Source organism: Peromyscus leucopus, chromosome 4 (assembly GCF_004664715.2).
Source record: "Peromyscus leucopus breed LL Stock chromosome 4, UCI_PerLeu_2.1, whole genome shotgun sequence".
NCBI lineage: Eukaryota > Metazoa > Chordata > Mammalia > Rodentia > Cricetidae > Peromyscus > Peromyscus leucopus.
Genome location: NC_051066.1, coordinates 88269376 through 88295282, shown reverse-complemented (window position 1 = coordinate 88295282; position 25907 = coordinate 88269376). Strand labels below are relative to the sequence as shown.

Below are 25907 nucleotides of genomic sequence, written 5' to 3'. Positions count from 1 at the left end.
TGAGACCATGAAGCAAAAATAAACCTTTTTCTGCTTTGAGTCTCGTATGCTGTGTGTTTGCTACAGTGTGGGCATGTTGACTAATATGGCAAGCTTTTCTTCATTTGAGAGAGATTAGGAATTTTCGCAATATAATTTACAAGTAATATGCTTAGCTCAATGCCCACTGGAGTAAAGACTCCAAAGCTAAGCATTTCCCTCTAGTGTGAATATTATTTCATTGGCCCATTCCTCACAGAGCTGATTTGCAAGCGGGAAAACCAAAGACTCTGACCACCTCACTGTTACTAACCCTGTCTATGGAAGCACTCCTGTCCCGACTGTTCTCTTAACCATGTTTTAAGTATCCACCAGCAACTTCAAATCCTCTTGGACAGCTTGGGACCTTTCTCATTCCACTACAGAGAAAAAGGAAGTGACGTCATTTTACAAACAAGGAAATTGGCTCCATCTGTCCCTTTCCCCTAGGCGTGAGATGCACTTTTCCACTTTGTTTCTTTGTTAAATTAACTCATTCTTGTGGTGGGTAGCCATTCCAGCTTGGATCTGAAGTTCCCCCATTGAGACTCCGCACTGTCATGCTACGAGCAGGCCAGGGAGGCGCCGGGACCGAGAGCTGGATGGCGAGCGCTCTCTTGTGCCTCTCTCGTGCAGACCTGAACAGTGAGTTGACTGTGCAAGCTCGGAAACCATGACTGCGTTACACCTTCCCAGTCCTGCGACTACCATTACTTAATTTTGAGTTACGCATTAATAAATATCCTTTTAACTACGTGAGTGGCAAAATAATTTCTCCATATCTGGTGCCCAACGTGGGGCCCGAACCCACGACCCTGAGATTAAGAGTCTCATGCTTACGATGCAAATAATTTCTCATACATTCCTCTTCCAAACCATGCATATCAGTGTGAATGTATGTGACATGAATCTGTACACTAGCTATTTGCAATGACTTCAGGTGAAACCCAACACAGCGTCTCACCTTTTTTTTTTTTTAATTACTTGCCTTCTTCACATTTATTTACTCATATACTATTTGTGAGTGGGTGGGTGGGGTTGCACGCAAACATGCACACATGTCCTCATGCTATGGCATGCCTGTGAAGATCAGAGGACAACACATAGGAGTCCCATTTCTCTTTCTACCATGTGGGCCCTGAGGATTGAACCAGGTAACTACTTGGTGACCCCTGAGCTACCTTGCTAACCCTTCTACTGCATTTGAAAACATACTAAAGAAAATTGAAAGGAGGAATTTATGCATATCTGATAAGTAGTTAGTCAACAAAATATACAAGGAATGCAGATAACCTCCTAACAGGAAAACCAGGAGGTTTTAAAATGAGCAAGGAAAAGATCAATATTTCCCAAAGGTACACATAAAATGGCCAGCAGGGATATGCACATATGCTCAGCATCACTAATTATCAGGGAAATGCAAATTAAAACTATGGTAGGGTATTCTTTCTCACTTGTCCTAATGGCTATTACTTAAAAAGATGGAGGGCGGGCTGGAGAGATGGCTCAGAGGTTAAGAGCAGTGGCTGTTCATCCAGAGGTCCTGAGTTCAATTCCCAGCAACCACATGGTGGCTCACAACCATCTATAATGAGCTCTGGTGCCCTCTTCTGGCCTGCAGGCATACATGTAGGCCGAACACTGTATACATAATTAATAAATAAAATTTTTTTTTTAAAAAAAGATGGAGGGCAACAAGTGCTGACCAGCACATGGTGAAGGGAGCCATTAACTCCTTTCATGGGAATGTAAGCTAGTAACATTATTAAAAACTGAACCACCGTATGAATGAGCAGCTCTGCTACTATATATGTTCACAAGGAAGCTATATCTGCTGTCCTGTGGTCCCTACAACACTGTTCACAAAAGGGAAGACATAGAATCAATCTGCGTGTCTGCAAAAGAAGGGAAGGATAAAGAATATGCATAACACAATGGAATATTATTCAGCAAAAAAAGAGAAAATCCTGTCATTTTCAGTAATATGGATGAAGCTGAAAGATGTTACGAAAAATAAACCAGGCACAGAAAGATAAACACTGTGTGATTTCACTTATAGGTTGGATTTAAGAAAGTAGATTCACAAAAACAGAGTCAAATGATGGCTACCAGGGGCTGGGGGTGATAGGTAGGGAAATAACTGAGGAGAGGTTGATCAAAGGACATAAAATTTCAGTTAGAGATGAGAAGTATGTTGAAGTGTTTGCTTGTAGTGGACACTCTAGCAGCAATGAATTACCTACCTCAGCACTGCTAACAGACTAGAGTCTGCTTACTAAAAATCAGGTAAGTATATGAGATAATACATTTGTAAATGAAGTTCAGTCACACAACAAAGTATGGTATTCCAAAACATGTTGTGAACCATAAATTATATTCAACTCCTATTTGTCAACAAAAATAAAATGAATAGGAACATCTGATGCACAAATTCACTGAAGTAGCACATTTATAAGTAAATTCAATTTATTCACTCCAGAATGCATGCTATTTCCAAACATGCCAGGTACTATAAATTATAATTTCTATTTGTCAATAACATTTAAAAGGAAGATATTTTAGCCACAAACTGATGAAAGTGGCAAATAATGAGTTCATACTTAAGGGAGTAGGAGTTTCATTTAAAAATTGCCACTATTCCTGAATAATGGATGTGGCTTACCCCACCCACGATAACCTAGACTTGAGGGCTGATTCACTATCCAGCGGCTTGAAATTAAGACTCTGAACTTCCTGCCATATGCCCTGTAAGCAAACAACAAACCTAGAGACTGGCAATTCGATGGTAAACAGAGGAGGACCCACTGGCACCTGTCAGCACTCCCTGAGGACACAGGGTGACTCAGCACACTGTTCATCTGAATGATATCATGCCCCAGGGAGGAGCTAAGGGGCACACAGAAGACTGAGTGGGACAGAAATCAACTCCAGGGTGTACAGCAACATCAAGTTTTAAAATACTTCCCGAGATCAGTGAAAGTCTCAATACTCTCTTCTTTCCTGATCTAAAAATACAGAATCACTCTTTGCCAAAGCCAAAAGCATTTAGAGTAATTTCTTTCAATGTTAGAAACCAGAGTTTATTAAACACAGGCTTTCATCCTGGAATAAGGTTGATGCCCACTGGCAGCTGTGAGCTGCAGATGAAATCTAGTTAGATGCTCCCCACTAAGAGGAATATTTACTTCACTTGGTGCCCACTGGCAGCTGGAAGCTGCAGCTGCTATCGAGTTAAATACTCCCCATAAGAGAGGAATATTTACTTCAGCACACAAGAAAAATAACCATCAGAAGGCCAGTTCAGTAGAATCAAAGAGATATACCTGCAGGTTTTCGATTTCTTCTTTGTGCTCCCTCTTCAGATGTAAGATAGCAGCCTGGTATTCTGGAAGATCACAAGAGAAGCCAGTTACAAAGGAGCACAAAATGAGTCAGAAAATTCAAAGGCACATCACCTGAATCCCAGCCGGCAACCACCCTCCAAATAACCAAAGTAAAGACGTCATATCACGTGTGGACAGGAAGGAGAGCTGTTAGACATTGTGTCCAGACACGGTCAGGACTGGGATACAAGGGGATTCCTTCCCTTCAATACAGCCAGGATCATGGAAAGTGCCAAATTAAGCAACCAGGGCAGGGGTAAAAAGAGAAGAGGCATGTGAGTGAGTGCCAGATAAAGAAAGGGTCAGGTGTCGGTCTTCAAGGAGCTGAAAGTTCATGCCCCATGGCGAACAACACAGATGTGTTAAGGGAGATTATAAAAGAAACTTTCTATATGAGATCACAGATCTCTATTTTTAACTCTGTTTAAAAAAGAAAACAGAGAGAGAGGGAACAAGACACGAATGAATGCAAGCCATTTCTAGTCTCTTGATCAACCAAGAAAGCCAAGACCGTTTGAAAGAGTTTCTCGGGAGAATTGAGGCTGTAAGTGGTACAAAAAGAAGTTTCTAGTCCACTTTTCATCTGAATGACATTTATCCCAGAAATACCACCTCAGTGTACACAGGAACTGCAGCCAGATATTAAAACTACCACCCCACTAGCTGAGCCGGAAGCACAGGAAACACTTCCACTTCCAGGAGAACAGAACCGTTCAAGCTAGAGAGAACTACAAAGCAAAAGGCTATGACAATGGGCTTTTGTGGGACAAACCAACTCTTTACAAATGTTCACGGTCACAAGTCTGTACTGCAAGAGACAGACTATTCCTCTAATTTGGTATCATGAGTTAGGCAGGCAAGCTGGTGCTCCATCTCAAAAGTGGATGAGGAAAGTCTGCAGTAAAGCCCCACCAGGAGAGGAACTTGGCTGTTGGGGGCTATGGCTAGCCACACTGCAGCCCTGTGAGAACTGAGCTCCAGCAGTAATGCTGTGGGCTCTCTATCTATACCACACCAAAGATCAAACCACTTGTTGCTATCTCTAGCAAGCACTGCCATAATCTGGGACACTACCATCTTTCCAACACCCTACCTTCTCCTTCCCAGAGGCTGCCTCATTCCCCTTTTACCAGCATGAAGAGTCTCCCCCATGACAGTATGAGCAATCTATTAAAGACATGACCCAGACCATATCTCACTCCTGGCTTTCCACAGAACTTGGACTCCAGACTCCAACCTGTAGGGGCCAGGAAGGTGGCTCCCTGGTGAAAGTGCTTTTTGCACAAGCATGAAAATTGAGTTCAGATACCCAGCACCCAAATAAAACCTGGGTTGGGCAGCATGCATCTGCAACCAAAGAGCTGGGTCAGAGCAAGGAGAAAAGTTGGAGTTCAGGGGTTCACTAGCCAGACAGTCTTGCTGAAACAGAAAGGTCTAGTTCAGTGAGAGGTCCTGTCCTAAAAAATATGGTTGAGATCAATTGAGGAAACACCAGACATCAAACTTGTGTGCCTCTACCCCTACCACACAAGAATGGACAAGGGCACCTAGACGCATGAGACACAGGTGTACACACACACACACACACACACACACACACACACACACACACCAAGGACTACAGCCCAAAGGCTTTTTGTGATGTTTCCTCTCATCTCATCTCATATTACTCCTTCTACTAGCCCATTACATTCCAGGCACGCTGGCTTCTTGCCATCTCTTAAATTTATCAAATGCTTTTCTAATGGACTTTGAGGTAGAGCCCCAACCTATGTGGCAATAAATATACAAACCCCAGTCAACCCAATATTCTAAGAAGCAGTCAAAGAAAACCAGTTAATTCAACCTTCTTGAAAAGCATATACCTGCTTCTGAACAGAAATCACATAGACCATCCTATAAATTTATTCATTTTATACAAAATGTGTCAGTAAGGGTGTGACATACGGAATTATGACTAACTTACTAACAAATTGACAAAAGAGGTCACTGCAAAACTAACACCCAGAAAAGCATGATCTATCTCCTCCTTAAGCAAATATTTCGGATAAGCATACCACCATTACAGGTAGCAGAAAGCACACCCTTATGCCAGTAAAAGTAATAAAAGGAAATGCAGCCTTTATTAATGGGATATTCATTCTAAGACTTTAGAAGGTAACAGGATGGAATACAAAGGTTCCTCATAGGGCTGGCAGGATGAATCAGTGGATAGAGATGCTTGTCACCAAGCCTGACAAGCTGAACTTGAACTTCAGCACCTGTATAGTGAAAGGAAAGGACTTCTGCAAGTTGGTTTCTGACCTCCACATATGCATTGAGCATTGAGGCATATTCTCTCTCTCTCTCTCTCTCTCTCTCTCTCTCTCTCTCTCTCTCTCTCTCTCTCTCTCTCTCTGTGTGTGTGTCTCTCTGTCTCTCTTTCTGTCTCTCTCTCTCTGTCTCTCTCTCTGTCTCTCTGTCTCTCTCTCTCTCTCTCACACACACACACACACACACTACATTATATCTAATAAAAAATTCAAGTAAACATTTCCAAATAATCCTGAATCAAAGCTAGGCTGGCAGTTTCACATGTGCCTTATGGGAAGCAACCCTCTGCACTTCAGTTTTGATTTGAAAACATCTTAGAGTAGCTTGGGGCACATTCTCAGGGAGGATGATGAGACAGAAATGTCAAGTACAAGACCAAGGACGCTGGCATTAGTTAAGAAGAAAACTTAACACTGGTATTTGGTGGCTGAGATTTTGTTCTCATGGGACAGATGAACAGAGGGTTTGAATCTCAGGACTTGAAAGTGGCAAGTCCCTCTGCCCTCTGCAGTCACCAGAACCTCCATGAAAACTCAGACATTAATGAAAATATTTTATATTTTGCATCAAAAAAAGAAGCCCAAGATATCCTTTTTTCTTTCCTTCTTTTCTTCTTTCTTTTTTTAAAGAACATCCTATATGAAAGAGAAAAAAACACAAAATCTCCTTAGAGGCAGAATCCAGTATTCTGGGAAATGATATACAAGAACTTCCTTCCACAGAGTTCATTCTAACCCTGTACGTAATCGAACTCGGGGCTTCACTTGGCGGCTTCCTGACCTGCTCACAGCGACGAAACATCTTTTCTGCCAAGTGTCTGGCCTGTGTCTCCAACTTGCCAAGGGCAGAATCAGAAACAACTTCACTAACACTGAAGGTACAGGTCCACCATAGCTGTTGTCTGCAGCTGGCCATACACATTTATCTCAGGAAACATGAGACCGGTCTTGTTCTTCGACAGCACTGGCCTCAGGAAGAGATCTAAGCACACACTACAGACTTCCAAGAAGACCCTATCATATCTAAGCCCACGTGGCAGAGGAGGAACCTGAGATGTTCAGGTTGAACAGGCTTCCCAAAGCCACGAGCAATAAATGCCAACGACAACATTTAGCCCCAGAGAACCCGTGCCATTTAGCCTGGGGACTGTTGGCTTGGTATAGCTCTTGTTCCTTTGGTTGGATAAACATGAAGTACATACAAACTTGGAATCTCCCTAGAAACTTCAAGGTTGCTCGCTTTGTCCAAACACTGAACTCACTCAAAAGTCTGGATATTTTCTATAAGTTGTTAAAAGAGAGATTATGTCAGGGCTCAGCAATCAAGAGCACTAGCTGCTCTTCCAGAGGATCCAGGTTACATTCCCAGAACCCATATGGTGGTTCACAATCATCTATAACTCCAGTTCCAGAGAATCCCATGCCCTAATCTGGCCTCTGCAGGCACCAGACATGCATGTGGTTCGAATATACACACATATATACACCTATATACATAACACACTTTTTAAAGTTTAAAAATTAATTAATTAAAGAGAGATCTCATCTATTTTTCATCCCAAGGTTTGATGAAAAGGGGTGTCAAAGTGAACAGTGTAAGGTCTAATGTCTAGTAATATCAAGGACTGAGGTTAGGTTCTGTCCATTTTCTCCATATTTCCAGGCTAGTAGTCACAGTTCATTGTTAAATTTGATTTTACTTACCCTCTCACACTGCTTTAGCTAGGGTTTCTATTGCTGTGATTAAACACCACAACCAAAAGCAAGTTGGGGAGGAAAGGGTTTATTTGGCTTCCACTTCTACCACTGGAGGAAGCCAAGACAGGAACTCAAGCAGGGCAGGAACCTGGGTGGCAGGAACTCATACAGAGGCTATGGATGGAAGCTGTTTACTGGCTTGCTTCCCATGGCTTGTTCAGTCTGCTTTCTTATAGAACCCAAGACCACCAGCCCATGGATGGCACCACCCACCATGGGCTGGGCCCTCCCCCATTGATCACTAATTGAGAAAATGCCTTACAGCTGGATCTCATGGAGGCATCGCCTCAACAGATGGACCTTCCTCTCTGATGACTCTAGCTTATGTCAAGTTGACACACAAAACTAGCCAGGGTGTGTGTACACACACACACACACACACACACACACACACACACACACACACATATACACAGATCCTAAACTTCTCCCTCGCTCCCCTCCTCTCTCTCTTCCCTTCACCCACCTACCCCCCATTAAGAAATCAGAAATCTTCTGATTAATTCACTATTGAGAGTCACCTGCATTTCTGTCTAGGAATTCTGGCTTGCCCCACTTATCCTCCTTTTGGCTTTTCCCACTGCCTCCCATTTTTACATTTTAAAATTCATCCTTCGGTCTTCAAGGGCAAGGATCCTTCCTCTGAGTTTTACTTGAACAATACTCAACTGGTGCTTCTGAAGCCAAGCATGTACCACCCGCACTATTTAGATGTGCACATCCCCACTCCTATGATGCATCTGCTTACTGACTTGGAAACTGGAAGATGTTACAGAAAGTAACTAAGTGTCATGATAAACAGGCAAAGTCTGTTTGCCTTAAGACAAGGTTTATTTAATTTATTTATTTAATTTAAGAAAAGCAAGTAGATTAATAAATAAGTAAAATAATAGTAAAAATGTTGCAAATATGTGTCAAAGATAAAGGAATTGAGAACATAAGGAATGGGAGGATATGCTAAGAACACAAATTCAAATTTACTCAACCATGAGTGGATGTAGAGATAGTCTCCAGTGATCTCAGGATCAGATGAAAATGTTCAGTCATATAAAGCAAATAAACACAAGCCATTTACTCCAAAACTGAAAAATAAAGTCAAATTTGAGCTCCTGTATTTAGCATACTTAGGCAGGCAAAGAATGCAGCCAGGTCTCAGCCTGCCATGCCTCAATAAGTAATGCAGCTAGCCAGTGCTAACCATGCAGCCTGGGGGAAGAAAAAAAAAAAAAAAAAACAACAACAACAACCTTTGTACCTGCCAGAAACAGTGGGAAAGGAACCAAAGGTAAAGGGAGCCAGCAGGGGGAGCGGTGGTGGGGGCAGGGGCACTGCCAGCAGGTGGTTGAAGGTATGATGCAAGTTCTGCTTGATTGATGGATGGGTTATTTATTTATTTGTTTGTTTGTTTGTTTGTTTTACAGAGGGCTGCAGTATATAGCCCTCCCTGGCTGACTTGAACTCACACAGATCCATCTGCCTCTGCCTCTTCAGTACTCAGATTAAAGGCATACACCACCATGCTCTGCAAGGTATTTGTTTGAAGTGTTTGAGCGTGTGTGTGTGTGTGTGTGTGTGTGTGTGTGTGTGTGTGTGTGTGTGTGTGTGTGTGTGTTAAGTTCAGTGTCCATGGATGCTAGAAGAAGATTCCAATCCCCTGGAGCTGGAGTTTTGAGAGATGATAAGCAGCCCAAATGTGAGTGCTGGGAGCTGAACTCTGGTCCTTTGCTAGAGCTGTGGGTGCTTTACACTCTTAACTGCTGAGCCAGCCTTCCAGCCCCCTGCTTGACCATTTGGATGTTTGGCTGCTGACAACTTGGAAATTCCTTCTTTCCCATCTTCCCACATAAGAGCCAATGGGCAAGAAAGCCTTTACACCTGGCAAGAGTCAGACCACACAAATTACTGCCCATGAATGGGAACCCTTACCCCATTCTTGCCTTCAAAAACTAGGAAATCTTAAGCCAGTCCCCTTCTCTTGCCTTTCCTCAAATCATTTTCAGACCAGCCTTGGAAATCTCAGGATGTATGGAAAAACAAACAAGCAAACAAACAAAAACCTTTTCACACATTCTTGTGTGTGAATAGTGTGCACAAGGTCTCAGAATCTGAGTCAGGTTAGGGGTCGAAGGCCCATGTTGCCCCTTCAGAGAGAGTGAGGCTATGTAGAAGTTAAGTGAACAATGGGCCAATTGATTATCATTTTATATGTATACAGAAAGGATAATAATTTCTGCACCTAAATAACACAGCACTGGACAACAGATGGGAGAAATACAATAATTCAAGAATTATAATTGTCAGTATCTAACCTTGGCCAAGAACAGTTGAGATTTCTTTGGGCAGAAACATAAGAATTACCATCATTAAAGGGTGAGGAGAAGCCTCAACTCTCTAAGCTTACTAATATCCTGTTGCTATGGTCTTAGGGAACCCCATTCATATATTAAAATACTACTTCCCTCAGAGTGATGATATTAAGAGGAGGGATCTTTGAGTGGGAATTGGGTCATGAAGACAAAACTACCATGAACCTGTGAATGGAATTAGTGTCCTTATATAAGAGTTTCCTAAACCCAGCTCATCCCTCTTACCATGGCGACGTAAGAAGCATCTATCCAACGAGAACATCACCATTGGTGAACCAGGAAATGGACCCTCCTCCAACACTGAATCTGCTGCCACCCTGAACTTGGGCTTCCCAGTCATCAACACGACGAAAAATAATTTTCTTTTGTTTATAAGCTCCCCGGCTTATGGAATTTTGGTCATAGTGGCTTGAACCTACTCTACCAGATAGCTTCTTTCACTGAGCCAGGCACTCAACTAAGCAGAGTGTGTATGAAAATGAGCAGAGCACATTTCCAAACTCAAAGGTCACTCAAGCCGGCGGCAGTGGCACACACCTTTAATACCAGCACTTGGGAGGCAGAGGCGGAAGGATGTCTGTGAGTTTGAGGGCAGCCTGGTCTACAAAGTGAGTTCCAGGACAACCAGCATTACACAGAGAAACATTGTCTCAAAAAACAAAACAAAAGAGATCATTCAAGGCTTATATCTTTGATATGAAAGAAGCTTTCATCATGGTCACTCTGGTATGACAAATTTAAGTCTTTGTTGTCTCAAAAGGCCTTATTTGATCTTACCTGAATGTTTTATTTGCAGACATGGATTGGAGCATTGTTAGAAAAATATTCATTTACTTGCATCCCCTTTCCTTTGGGATATAGAAAATCCCCTTGCTTTCAATTTGGTCAAGTGACTAGCTGGGGCTGGTGGAATAAAGGGGCGTATGATTAAAGAGGACACATCTGATGACAGCTTTGCCTGCCTCTAGCAGTATTGCTCCTGCTTTTAGGTAAGAACACACCTTGAGTGCCTGCTACTTCCTCAGCGTGGGTCTGGAGAGATGCACAGACCCAAACCCTAGGCATAGCAGGCAGGGAAGCCAGCTCAGAAGAGCTCACCCAAGCAACTATCTTTACACAAACTTGTTACTGGGTGCTGTTGGAAATTACATTGGTTTGTTGCATAGCATTGCTGCTGCTGGCAATGATTAATAAGTATGTCTGGCAAGTTTCCAGGCAAGTTTACTAGTTAGAGACTCAGAAAACTTCAGAGGATTGGAGACATGAGATGGGTTCTCCATGAACAACATAGGCAGGCATGCAAAGAAGTTAGTGAGCCTAAATGAACATGCTTATACTGAAAATCTGAGCAAGGAATAGTTCTGAGATAATGATGTGAAACAGGTGCAAAAATCAATGGTCATAGCTGTGTTTCTGAACATTTACCTGTATTGCCAGAGCACATTGCTGGATGGTTCACCTCGGAGAAAACAGACATTCCATCAAACCCTAGGTGCCTTAGATAATCTGTCTTTTTACTTCATCCTCTTACTCCTATTTCCCATTCTGTTAGGGTGAAGATACCAAGAGGTTAAGAATTCCAGGAACACAAGCATGATGAAGCTTAACTGAAAGTACTCGATTCTGTCACTAGATGGCAGTCACAACACTGCACATTGGAACTAGCACCACTGCAACTCCTGAAGGTTCAGTGGGGTGGAGGGATGAGAAGGATGAGGAGCAGGGGACCTAGGGATGGGGGTGGGGAACTGAACCGAAGGTGAAAAACAACTTCTGTCATTCAAAAAGTTAGAATGGATATGGTCACTACTTGAGAAGGAGCAGAACAAGTGCAGGATTTTTCCAACTCCACCTACAAAAAAGGCAAGCATGACGGAGGGGGCTTCTAGGTGTTCCAGGCTAGCATCTGACATCAGCACTGACATCTCAATTACAATGCAAGAGAGTTAAGTCACAGATGAGCAGCTAAACAGAACATCCTAGTCAGCAGTGTGATGAAGCAACCATGTGGTGTCAGGTGTCCAGGGCCTCTGGCTCTAAGCTTGCTAGGACCTGGTTCCAGAGGGAGGCAGGACAGTTACTGCAGTCACCAGGGCTGAATACCCCTATGGGTGAAGACTCTAAGGCCATGTTTACAGTTCAGAAACCAACTGAATTTGTGCTTCCCCGGGTGGGAAAGGGAACATGAAGAAAGCATCCATAGGATGCAAAGAGGATTAGAGATGACCAGATTAAGAGCAAGCTTCCAACCTTAAGTCTCATCCCATGCTTGTTCCCATTGACTGGTCATGCAGCGTTTGTATCATTCTGATGGAAAACCCCGAAACACCATTCTTACAAGATGCACTTCTAGTCTGGAGGTCTCGTGAAATACATGATTCCTCAAATCATTCTATAGATAACCTTCAAGCCAAAGCTCTAATCTGCACCATCAAGAAGCCTAATAATCAAGGCAGACAAAAAGATCAACAATAGAAGTACAATATCACTCGATACAAATTTAAACATAAAACACACTGAAAATGTTTCATCATTTTCAGAAATCCTTAGTAAGTCTAAAATAAGAGCAATCATTGTTAACAAAAATGACAATATCACACTTTTAAAATAAGGACAAAGAAAGAACAGTAGGTGACTATAAAGATGTGACATGCTAAACTTAAACACAGGTTTAGAAATAAAAAGCTCAAGAGCTTTGACATAAACTCTAGTCAAAAAATCATTTTTAAGTAAAAAATACTGAATAATTGAGAGCTTGGCATGCTATAAGAAAAGGAAAATAAGAATGAATCATAGGACCGGGGAGGGGACTCGGCAGGTAAAAGTGCTTGCGCAGCATGAAGATCTGAGTTCAAATACCCAGCATTCATACAAAAACAAAACAAAACAGTACAAAAACCTAGGCATGGTCACCCACCTGTACTGCAGCCCTGTGGGGTGAGACAGGAGGCTCACAAAGGCTTGATGGCTGCCACCCTAGTTCCCAGGTTCAGTGAGAAACCCTATCTCAAGGAAATAAGGTTGAAAGGCATCTGGCAGGACACTTGCAATCATAATTAAGAGGCTTTGTCATTGATATAGAGATAGCAAAATAATATATGCTGTGAATATATGTATGGAGCTCAGAGAGTAACTTGTAGAGTAGAGTTTCCCATTACGGGTCCCAGGGATGTAACTCAGGTCCTCTGCTTGTTGGCAAGTGCCTTTACCCACCAAGCCATCTCATCAAATATTACTAGTTGTATTTATCAAGAACTTTAGCACACTTCACACATAATGGTGAAACTTGAGGCAAATACATTGATGGAGGATTAATGTACAGATTTCCACAGTATATTAGGTTACATACTACTAATGAGTCAATATGTTGACTTTATTTAATGTCATGGAACAATATCAATAAATCATGTGTTGAACCTGAAAAAATAGAATGTTTCAATAGGGAAGCACCTGCTACTCTTTTGTTAACTATTTGTGATATGTCTGCCATTGTGCTTTCTAAATCTTTGTGTTTGCTCCCATAGATTACTGCCACTCTCTGCCAAGGTCCCAGAGGAAAACTTCCTACTCTTTTAGTGTGGGAAGTGAGTACTGAATAATAACCAGTCAGGTTCCCAAGAATAACTGACTGTAGCTTTGGCACAGTGTCCAGTACCCAGCCACATGTGGGGGGCGGGGGGGCGGGGAGTAGGCATTTACATCATTCCCTCCCCAAGGCTCAGAGAACCTTGTGGAGGAGGGGGCTAAAAAAATATAAGAACTAAGGAAGGGGTACAGTGCTATGTAATTGTTTCCTCCCAGTTGAAAAACATTCCCTTCTGAAGGGAAGAAGTAAACTCATAAGACTCAAGAAGTAAAGGAAACTTACACATCTCAGAATGAATCATAAAAAGGCTGAGTAAGTTCCTGAAACTGACAGGATTCACAAGGCCCCTCCACAGTGTTGTATGATGAATAAGTAATTTCTGAAGAGACTCTCTAATTCAGTGAGCTGTCTTCAGGTTTTGTAGAGAGCTCTATAGATGGAGCTTTTGTGAGTTATTGATCAATGTGCTGTTGTTATGTTAGTTTTTATGTCAACTCAACACAAGATAGATGCCTAAGGGGCATTTTCTTGATTAATGATTGACACTGAAGGGGCTAGCCCACTATGGGTAGTGAAACCTCCACATAAAAAAGCAGATTGAGTTAAGTCATGGTGAGCAAACCAGTAAGTAGTGTTCCAACCTTGAGTTCATGCCCTGACTTTCCTTCATGATGGAGATGGACTATAAGCTGTAAGCTTAAATGCTTTCCTCCCCAAGTTATTTTTGGTCATGGTGTTTAATCACACCAACATAAACCAAATTAAAACACTAAGACTAGGGTAGGCTTTGCACAATACAGCTGTTTGTGTCACCCATGCTCCTATAGGTAACCCAGACAAACTCAATGGTTCACTAAGAGTAAAATAAGAATACCTAGCCTCATAATCACCCACACTTCTCTATATTACATTAGAGCTTTGAAACAATGGAATAAAAAAATGGAGATGAAAATTTTTCTAGAGAGATGAAACTAATATTTTTATAGTTGTTAAAAATATATATTGTGGCCGGGCAGTAGTGGCGCACGCCTTTAATCCCAGCACTCGGGAGGCAGAGCCAGGCGGATCTCTGTGAGTTCGAGGCCAGCCTGGGCTACCAAGTGAGCTCCAGGAAAGGCGCAAAGCTACCGCAGAGAAACCCTGTCTCGAAAAAACCAATATATATATATATATATAGCATTTGCATAGAGCTTGAAAGATCCATGCTCTACAGCATCTAGGAATACATAAATAGGTAGATTGTGAATGGTACTCCAGTGAGTTCTGCAAGGTGATGACCACATAAGAAATACTGGAATCATTCACCACCTCTAGAGAAAGCAGCAAAGAAATCAGATACAGGGCTTAGCAAAAGGGGCTTCAAGACTAGCTTCATAAATCTCAGAAATATGAATAAAGATTTAGTAATATAAATATATTATTCTTCCTTTGTTTTATATCATTTTTAAATTATTTGTGATTCTCTTTCATATCAATAATGTGTTCAAAATTAATATATGTAGCACACTTATGTCTATTCTATATGGGACTAGATATAGCAGAATAGTCAATGAGAAACAGTTGAAACTAAAATAGAATGAAATTACACAGTATTAGAAGATGACTATGTTCTTCATGTGGCATGGATCATCATGAGCTGACTAGATTCAAACTTTTGGAGAAGCTGCTTGCTTTTTCACTTGTACTTCTGACTCAATCACTGAAAGCCCTTTATTTAAGGCTGACAAAATGAACCTCAGAATAGAGAGAGCTGAAGGTCAGTCTCTGGAGAGGCAGGTGAAAATCAGCCAAATCTAACTGGAAGGAGAGTGGAATTTTCTCTTAAATCAGGCCAGGCAAGTACCCAGGAGGCCAGGCTACCTGCCCAGGTTTCTAAGGGAGACAAGACACTTGTGTCTCTCACATGGTGGAAAAGTACCCTAAATATAACATGTTGCAGCTGTTCCTTAGATTGTTGTCTATAGCTGTAAGGTTTAACTAGCATCATTTCTACCACTCAGATTTTAAGAACTGTGCGTGTGTGTGTGTGTGTGTGTGTGTGTGTGTGTGTGTGTGTGTGTAACTGGTGCATGCTATTTTCAAGCCTACATCTCTCACTTATAACACCAAAGATGAGAAAACCTCTAAGACAATTGGAAAAGAAAATCAGCCAATGTGATAATTTAGAGTATAAAATGAAGTAGTGATCTCTCTGCAGAAGGGCCCACCCACAAAGAATGTATAAATGCTCTGGCCCTCTCCTCCACTGCTATACCCAAAGTTTTGCCAGACATGTAGAACAAAAACAGGTGATGTTCAGTTGCGCTCAGAATGTGGACTTACAGCAACAACAGATGAGTTTATGGAATATGTCACATACAATTAAACTAAATATATATTTATTGCTTATGTATGAAGTTCACAATTTGTCTAGCAACTCTAAGATTTCCAAGGCTTCTTAATGGAAACTTTGTGCAGCAGGCCAGCAATGTGTAGAAATACAGGACTATACATGCACACAGGTAGGAACTATCAACTAGATTCTTTTGGATAGCCAAAAATTAATGGTTCTACATATCTCACATGCCTTTTTAAAATAATCAAGCTTGTGCTGTTCCTTGTGGTCACTTTTTAGGATTTTTTTCCTCTTAGTAACAGGATCTTCCTAAGATAACTGACTTCCTCACGATTGATTCAGTGAGAAATTTCTAGTTTTCGAAAATAAATAAGACACTAAAACAGAGATAAAACACATTCAAATATGGATGTCTCTACTTTCCCTTCTTGTACGGGGCTGGGAATACCATGAACAAGGGTATTCATACAAAAAGAAAAAGCACTCACTGATTCTAATAAAATACAGTGCAAAATAAAGTAACCTCAAAGGCTATAATAAGACATGTGGGAAACTCGGAGGTGCCCAGCTAACTAACTCTGATCTTGCTCAGCAATATTAACCTCAGAATCAGGAACATAAATGAGACAATCAGAGAACTGTGAAAGTCAAAACTTTTCCACCAGACAGCCTATTTTATCATCTCATAAAGCCTTTGCCCCATGCTAATCTACTGTTTTTCAGGGCTGGCTTACATTAGAAAAACCTACAGAAGTTGATCCTGGCTCATGCCTAGATCCCAACCCCAAAGACAGATATCCGAATAAAGGTAATTTTGATAAGGTAGAAAAAATAGAGAACTACTGTATTGGTTTTTGTTTGTTTGCTTGCTTGCTTTGTTTTGTTTTATTCTCAAGTATCAGGAGGCTACATTTGCATCTCAATTGTTTAAAAGAGTATTTATTGTATATACAGTGTTTGGCCTGCATGTATGCCTGCACACCAGAAGAGTGTGCCAGATTTCATTGTAGATGATTGTGAGCCACCATGTGGTTGCTGGGAATTGAACTCAGGACCTCTGGAGGAGCTGCCAGCGCTCTCAACCCTGAGGCATCTCTCCAGCCCTGCATCTCAATTTTTAAAGGTATGCTCTATATATGACAACTCAAGCTGGAGCAGACCTTGCATTTAACCAAGACCTTGCATTTAACCAAGAGCTCTTTTTATCTTACTGCATGCAGTTTCCCTGAGATTCTAGCATCTACGAATAGTTACAGAGAAAAGCACTTAAGTGTCTTCAAATTCTTCCACCTTACTACTGATACAACCATACCATAAAGACTTGTTTTACTAGCTTGAGAATAACGCAATTGAATAACGCAATTGAAAAGGAATAAATGTACCTTACAGTAAATGGCATTGGAAAATTAATGCTAGTCTGAAGTCTTATACTGTTGTGAAGCAGTTTCCTCTCAGATTAATTACATCCCATTTTGGAGGGAAACTTATTAAGACACAGGATGTTAGGCAGGAGGTGAAACATTCCAACCTGTAGGGAAGCTACTTGAAGCCCAAGAAGTAAACAATACAGTGGCTTCAGGAAGTCTCTGAAACTGACCAGATTCACCAGGCCCTTCTCTTGCCAAGCATAAATAACCAGTAAGGACTGCAGAGAGATACTCTCACACAAGGTAAGCCCCCTGGAAAAAGGAGGAACAAGCAGAGGTGCCTGGAAAAGGTCCAGAGCAGCTGAGCTACCTGGGAAGGGCACTCTCCAACCTGTTGAGCCACCTGCAGGTTTTGGATTTCACTCCCCATTTCCAGCTTTCATGGGTTGTCACCCATGCTGGGGTAGGCTTTGGTGATTCAGTTGTATTTGAGTTATTTCTGTTTCTATAAGTAACCCCAAATCCATATTCCTGTCAGTAACATCAATAAAACTTACTGGTTCACCAGGTTGGACTTTGGTGGTATCCACACTTTGGTGTGTCAGCAGTTCTATATCCGGGTAAACAGACAGTTGTTCACGTCTCCCCAGAAATAGTGCCACAAAGCATACACAAAACAAAACCGTAAGATCACAGAATTTAAAGATGTATTTTCTGAGGCTACTGAGGCCAGTTCTCCTCCCTCTAAATCCTTATAATAAAATTAAGGTAGGGATACTCAAATCACTCATATAATTAAAAACAGAAAATCACAGATCTGTATTACTTGGAATCACATTTTATGGTCACACAAGGGGAAAATACATATAGTTGTTGAGCTGGGAACAGGTCTCTTGACTGCCAACCTAATGTATTTTCTAGCATACTTTAAAAACCTCTTTATAGCTTTAAAATGGAACCAAATATTCAGAGTATAAGGAAAGGGGGAGAACTGGCTGTCTGAGGAGAGGTAGAAAGCATCTGAAGTAGCAGTGGCTGAGAGTGGAGTGTGGACTGGGTATACAGAGACAACGGCAGGCGGCATGGAGGACCCATATGTAATCAGAGAACACAGCATGGAAGGCCACACATAACCAGAGAACACAGACTCTCAGTGGCAGAACCTGGAGAGTTCCAGAACTTTCTTATAGCAGCTTTTGCAGTTCGGGTTAAAGGTAGGAAGAAATAAGAATTAGAATCCTTCTAGAACTATGGTTTCCTAGGTGTCTCTTCCTTAAAGAAATTAAGACATTATTAAGAAGGTAATATCATGGGCTGGAGAGATGGCTCAGTGGTTAAGGGCACTGGCTGTTCTTCCAGAGGTCCTGAGTTCAATTCCTACCAACCACATGGTGGCCCACAACCATCTATAATGAGATCTGGTGCCCTATTCTGGCCTATAGGCATGCAGGCAGAACACTTATATACATAATAAATAAATCTTTTTTTTTTTTAAAGGGAATCTAATATCACAGAATTCCAGAGAGGAAAGTGCTGACAGACAGGGAAAAGAACATGGAGTCAAGACTCCAAGAAGAAAGTAGGTATGTGTTTGTGGAAAGCTGAGGAAGAACCCTGGAATGATGGAAAATAATGGGAAAACCTGGAATGTTATACCTTACCATTTTTTAAAGTCCACAAAGTAGACACACAGCATTAGTTAACTAAAATGAAAGAAAATTCTCCTGGAATTGAGAAGTCAGGATGAAAAAAAAATTCCAAATAGCAATTAAGGGAAATTAGAGACTGGGGTTCTGGGACATTGATAGATGGGTATACCAAGAAAATACAGACTCTGATAGTCATAGAATACAGCCCTGCAAGGCTGCAAAGGACACAAAGATTATGTGACACTTTGTACATTGATGTCTGATTCTTTACTGGGTTTTGGTTTTACTCTTAAGGCCTCTCTTACAAGGAGCTTGCAATAGATATATCCTTCACAGTTTAGTGGGTTGTTCTAGTCTGGGTGTAACTAAAAACCAAGTGGATAATAATCAACTCTTTCTTATTATTCCAGATTGCCAAACCTATGTTTTCATGCTTTGCAAATGACATTTCCACAAATGTGGAACTAGAAGCCACCACTGATTCTAACATGCTTAGTATTTATGTTCCACAAAGAAAAAAAAATGCTGCCAATTATGATTGCACATCCAAATAGCAGATATAGACAATGTATATCATACATTAAATAAAATTTAATAATAGCTCATAAGAATTTTATGTGCCTGTTAACATACCACTTCCATATTAGGGGAAAAGAAACCAAGACACGGGAAGGTTAAAGAGTTGCCTAAAGCCACAGAGGTAACATGCAGTAGAGCTAACCTCTGAATATATACAGAATACTATCCAGCTCAGTTAGTACTGAGAAAGAGAAAGGAAACATGATATGAGAATCTGAGCTTTGTACTCAAAGAAGGAATGAGCACTGGAGAGTTTGTGGCTGATGTATCTGAATATTTGGGTAAGTCAAGAGGCCTAGCATCCCACAGAATAGGTTAGACTAGGCCTGGTCCTCTGCAAACCTTCTTTTCCAGCTAGCAGTTTCCTGAAGCTCAGCCCTGGGCACCACTAGTTAGCAGCAGTTCATCTCTGCCAGCTAGGAAGTCCTTCCATCTGGCCATTTTAAATCCATTACATCCTTAGGAATATATAGTCTTCTATTCTTCCAAGTATCATGTATTTCAGTTCATTAAGATAATAACCGGAGTCACAACTGCACTTGTCCCTAACAGAGAAGCCAGCTAAAGGAACATCCAGGCACCCAGCTACACAGCCTGAGGCTCTACATCTTCTACAGTTTTCATAATCAGTAAACTGGAAGCCAGGCTCATGAAGTTTATGCATTTCATTTACAGCTCACTGACATAGTTGCTATGGTAACAGGTGCCACAGAAATAGAAAGTCATGGTCATGGTTGACATTTCCCACTGACATAGGAACAAATGTTGAATTTTGCTGATCATCAAAGATATACTGGCAATATACAGAATGGCAATATACCATTATTATGTCTCTCTTTTAAGTCATAAAACCCAATGTCTAAAAAAAATCAACAATTTCTAAGCCTTATTATCATAATTATCAGTGAGAGAATGGTAGTTACTTGTGGCTAGAGCTCTGCTAGTACAATCAGTAACATCTGTTGAGAATGCTGTATGAACCAGGCGCTGTGCTGATAAGCATTTACAGAGGAAGATACTATGATATTCCATTCCATTGGACACTCGAGGAGATCAATTAAGAGAGAGAAATGAGTGCCATCTTTAGTAATTATCTCAAATTCTGAAGAGGTGCATGGGGAGTTTGATAAGTCTTCCTTTGAAAGCACGCCCCAAAGGAAATTTAGAATTCATTCAAAGATCCAGATGCAAGTATTCATTACAATGTTGTTACAATGACAAAATAGTTATCAACTTGGTATGATTAATAGTTTTAAATTTTTACCCACCACTACTGTAATCTTATTGTTAATATCAACTTGATATGTTTAGTAAAGTCAATTATTTAACTTCATCAAAATTCTAATACTCTGTAGTTATTAAAATAATTGATAAAAAAATTTTCCCTTCTGTTTATATGTATGTTTTCCACAATTAGTTTTAGTTATTGGTGGAATGAAAACAGCTTATACGAAGAGTTTGGGTATCTTGGTGTGGCTCTGCTTCTGAACCAGTACTGAGGAGTTGCTTCCACTCGCACAGATCAGTGATTCAGAGATCTGAGCATTGTAACTAACGAAACTGATTCTGGACTGAGAAGGCCTGCTTCAGGTCTCAGCTCTGTCATCCCCATGCATGGGACCCAAGGGCTCAGTTTCTCTGCTGTTTCCTCATCTGTCCAGGGAATGATTCTGATTCCCATGCCCGGGCTTTACGAGTCACAGGGTTGATACTTAGACAGTGCTGAGAGCGTTATCTGCACCTGGACATAAACAGTGTGTCAACAGGCACACTTTCTCCCTCTTTGACATAACTGTATTCAAGATGCTTTGGTTTCTTCCTGCCTCACTGTAAGCTCTTACTAAACTTTACCTCAGTCTCTTCCTGGTCCAGTCCCTGGCTGGACCAGTCCTGATTCACCTTCTCCATCTCCAATGACCATCTCACCTAGCCCAAAGTTTTAAACACTGACTTTTGCCTACACAGTGACTCTCCAATGTGTAACTACTGCTCAGAAAGCCTCCTCCACCATCACCCGCTCATAATTCCAAGTGCTAGCTCAACATTTGATACTGCATGACAAATTAGCATGCCAATTTTACTACGCACACTTCATCTACCCACTTCTCTCCCCCGGCCATGGAAATTCCACATTTCCTTTGCTCTGGTCAAAAATGGACACTTTCTGATTCTTCTCCTTCACATTCAATCTATTGGGAAATTGTAATGGCTCTTCCTCCCAAATGAATACATAGAAATGTATCCATTACTATCACCATAGTCCAAGTCACCACCTCCTATGAAATTTAGTTCTTGTCTTGGCTTCTCATTACTGTCTTCTGATAATTAGTTTCCCTGTGACTGTAAGTCTACCTACCACCCAACTTCCTACCTTGTTTTCCAGTCAACACAGAAGCCATAGGGAGCCTTTCTAAACAAAAGGACTATAATGTCATACCTCTGTTCAAATATATCTGGTAACTCCCAGTTCACTTGACACAGAACCAAAACAAACACATTCTATGTGGGACTACAATGTTCAAACAAAGGCTCACTTCTTAATCTTTCTGCATCACAAAAGCCTTTGACAATTGACAAAATCTATGGACCCCTTCCCAGAATAATGGTGTTACGGTTATAAAGAAAAAAGACAATAAATTGCAGGAGAAATCAATTCAGTTTTTAAATGTTTTTAAGTGCAATGTAACCTATGTGTTCCAGTATTAACACTTTAAATAGCAAGATCTACTGGGAGGTCCAAGACAGTACTGATACTTTGTAGAAATGAGTCTGCCACATCCACCTGCTGTGGCACACAGAACTAACTCAATAAATGTCAACTTTAACCATATGTATTTTTATTCTTGAATGAGACCCAGCTATAGTAAACTACATTTGTAGCAAGGTCACGAGTGCTTGTGGCATAACATTCTTTCAAGTGCAATGAGGAACTCTGTTCTTCAAATTCTTTCATGCACACAATACATTTTTAATTTTTTAATCCACAAAAAAACCCACATATGTAAATTGGTATCTAAAACTATTTTAATTTTGATAGAGTCTCACTATGTAGCCTTAGATGGCATGAAATTTACGGTATAGAACAGGCTGGCCTTGAACTCAGATCCACCTCCCTTGACTTCCAAGTGCTATAAAACTCCTGTATACTTAAACTGATAAAAAAGGAAAGTTCTGAAGAGCTTACAGATCTTGATGACAATTGAACAAATATTTTACAATATCTAAGTTTCAGTCTGAGGTTATTCACATGCAACTCAACAGACCCTTGAATTCTACCCATGAACACTTCGAAGTCCTCTTGATAAAGATTGTTGCTTTGTATTACTTCAGGATACTTCTCCCTTGCAAACTGCTTAGCTGTTCCAGTGATGGAAACTACACAGTTGCCTAGAGCAGTGGTTCTTAACCTGTGGGTGGCGATCCCTTTAGAGTCACAGATCGGATATCCTGTATATCAGATATTTACATTATGATTCATAACAGCAGCAAAATTATAGATATGAAGTAGCAGCAAAAATAATTTCATGGCTGGGGATCACCACAACATGAGGAACTGTATCAAAAGATTGCAGCATTAGGAAGGTTGAGAACCACGAGCCCAGAAGCTTCCCATCTTCTGTTCCCTTTGCCTGTATCCCCCTTACCACCTCCTCTTTACTTGTTCTTCTGTCCAGGTACCCGCTCTAGCTACCCCAACTGTCTCTCTAAGAGAACGACTGGGAGCATCTCACTGCATTTCTTCCTGTTCTTCTGTGCTATGGGTCTGTATCTGAAATCCACACATAATTTTTATTAAAGAGGCTTGAAGCCCTTCACTGACTCTAGTTTAACTATTAAAAATGGACAAATAAAGTAACACCCCAAGTCTTCTCTTGCAAACCTCCCAGAGGCAACTCAAAGATTAGCAAGCCATGTAGAACAGACACTGAGTGGTTTTGTGGGTCCACCACCGCAGGACGTGGTCTTTCACTGTGGAAATATCTACATCCTACTCTCTACAGTCTCATCCCTTCAAACACTCCAGGGCTAATCTGGGCTTGGTGAGAGGGAAGAAGGGATAAAGAGTGGAGGAAATGACCCAGGATACTGACTGAGACCCTGTGTAGTTATGGGAACTCTGGACAGACTTGGGACTGGGGTTAGAGAAAGGGAGAAAAGAATTCTCTGAGCAGATTCACTCTAGAGAGCTGTCTGTGTCCTCTGCAACCTTAGGCTCCAGTTATAACCACTGTAAACCAGGCAGGAAGCCACAGTGAGAGCAGTTTCGGCCATGCCCTGGGGAAAGATAAACAATATTGACACTTCTGTAAAATGAGCTGGTTGCTTTGACCTACAGCACTGACTCATGTATAGTTCATTCCTAGAGGAGATCCACTAATAGCAGTCCATACTTTCAACAAGGTCTCAGGTGATATGGGAACAGTATTTTTCAGAGTGTAACCCAAAACAGTGTTCTCCAAACTGTTTTGTGCATGAACCTAGGGAATTTTCCTTCCAAAAAATAACATACTCCTTACACATAAGTAAATTGACAGCTAAAACATTTTCAAGTTTAAACTTGTAAAATTCAAGTTATGAAGATCTTAGGAACACTGATATCTTCAAACAACTCTAGCACATTTAAATGTAGTTAATGGAATCTAATAAACATCTTGCCTTACAACACCCAGCACCATCTGTTTTTTAAAAAGTATGAACAAATTCTGCTTTAACATTCAGAACTCCTTTATGGATTCTTTTTATCTCTTAAAACATTTCAATTTCAGTTTTACCACAGAATTTATCCAGTGAGACAGTTTTCTGACAGAATGACTTGCATTAATCATCTCCTCACAATTTCTATGGGATAAAAATGTAAAAAAAAATATTTTAAAAAACATTTTCAAAAGAATGTTGGCTGTAAGTTTAGTTCTGAGTAAGTTACTCATTTTATCAGAATGGGTAGGATATGCTGTTAGGCAATTTAATAAACTCTGAACAAGTTTCCAGAAAGAAACTGTACTGTCAACTTGAACCTTCTGCAAAGCTGATTAACTCAACAGAACTTCAGTGACTGAGGAGAAGTGGGATTGTTGCAGGTTCAAAAACTAATTACAATTTATCTTAGGCTTTGGCTACTGTTAGCCCCCTAAACAGCCATTCCTTGCTCACCTCTGTGTGTGACAGAATATCCTGTGACAGGCAGATATAAACCTCTTGCAATGTATTAAAAAAAAATGCTACTTTCTACCAACCCAAAGGCTAAGAAAACCATGGGGCCACTCCCGAGGCCTACAGCAGAGGTTTCAACCCACCCACCTGATGTTTCAACATTTTTTCAAAGTGCCTTGATTCATGACTTCCTTTTTTTCCATTACCATAAAAACTCATCAAACTATTAGCATGTTGGAACACAAAACATGGAATTTAGAGAAACTAAATCTGAGGCCAGGCCATGGTCACTCATATTTGGCTCCAGAATAAACCTCTGAGGTAAGATTGTGTAGTTTTGTGTGCAGACAAAGGCATCTCAGGTACCAAGAGGCAGGGGAGCACCTGGGAAGCAGGCTGCTATAAGTTGTCTCCACGGCTCCCATAGAAAAGGCCTGCTATGTCCCTCAGTCTGAAGACTCTTCATGTCTTGATTACTCAAATGCTTGAGCATCTTACTAAAAAGACTCCCAAGACTATTCTTCAGAGAAAACTGGAAGTCTGAATAGGGCTCAAGGAACAAAGTGTTAACAAGTGGTATGAAGCTTAAATACAAGTTCAATAATCAAACAGCTGTCATGGGCAGTGTCTGATGGCCAGGGGATTCAGGAGAGGTCATGAGAGTGGGGGAGGATAGTCAAGGTCTCTGTTAAGAAAGCAAAGCTGATACTGAGAAAAGTGGGTAGAATCTGAAAGATGAAGTAAAGATAAATAATTGGCCGAGTTGGAAAGGTATCAGATAATGCAGTTGGCATTGTTTCCTTCCTTACTTGATTGTTGCAAATATGATAATTATTTGTTATTAAAAATAAGTTATTAAGAAAAATAATTCTTAGATAAGTTGGTTTTGGACAACTTGCATTATATGAACTCATTAAAGAAGAAATGGTCAGGTGCTAAAGGCATGTTTCATCTAATAATTAAATAATTCATAAAAATAAAGAACACACATATATAATATACATGTGTACCTATTATATGTACATATGTAATATATTATACACACACACACACACATATATATATATAAACTTTTAAGTTTCACCTTCTTCCCAGGATGAGCAAAACAGTAAATGTTTTAAGTTCAAATGATCTAATTTATGCTTCCAATATCTGAAGCAACAGGTTTAATATGAAAAAGAGGATGAGGCACCACCTAAAATGAAACCAAGGGCATCTACTGATTTGAATTATCTCAATTCCATCATTACACCGCATCACAAATAATGAAGACTTAGAATGTATCTGTCCACAAGACAATGGAAGTCACTAACTGCCCCTACTATCTGCCCTCTAGACAACACAAAGAACTCCAGGCAAGACTTCTTACTCAGACCACTCCTTTCCTTACCTCCCCTGCTACA

The 25907-nt window shown here is 40.8% G+C and overlaps 1 protein-coding gene across 1 annotated transcript in view; it reads right to left on the bottom strand.

The window, feature by feature from the left end:
* LOC114697497 (formin-1) overlaps window positions 1-25907 on the bottom strand; it is a 270035-nt gene that overhangs the window by 230174 nt on the left and 13954 nt on the right. Inside the window, exon 3 of the mRNA XM_028875752.2 lies at window positions 3342-3403. Coding sequence (XP_028731585.1) covers window positions 3342-3403 — 62 coding nt within the window. The remainder of the gene's footprint in view (window positions 1-3341; window positions 3404-25907) is intronic.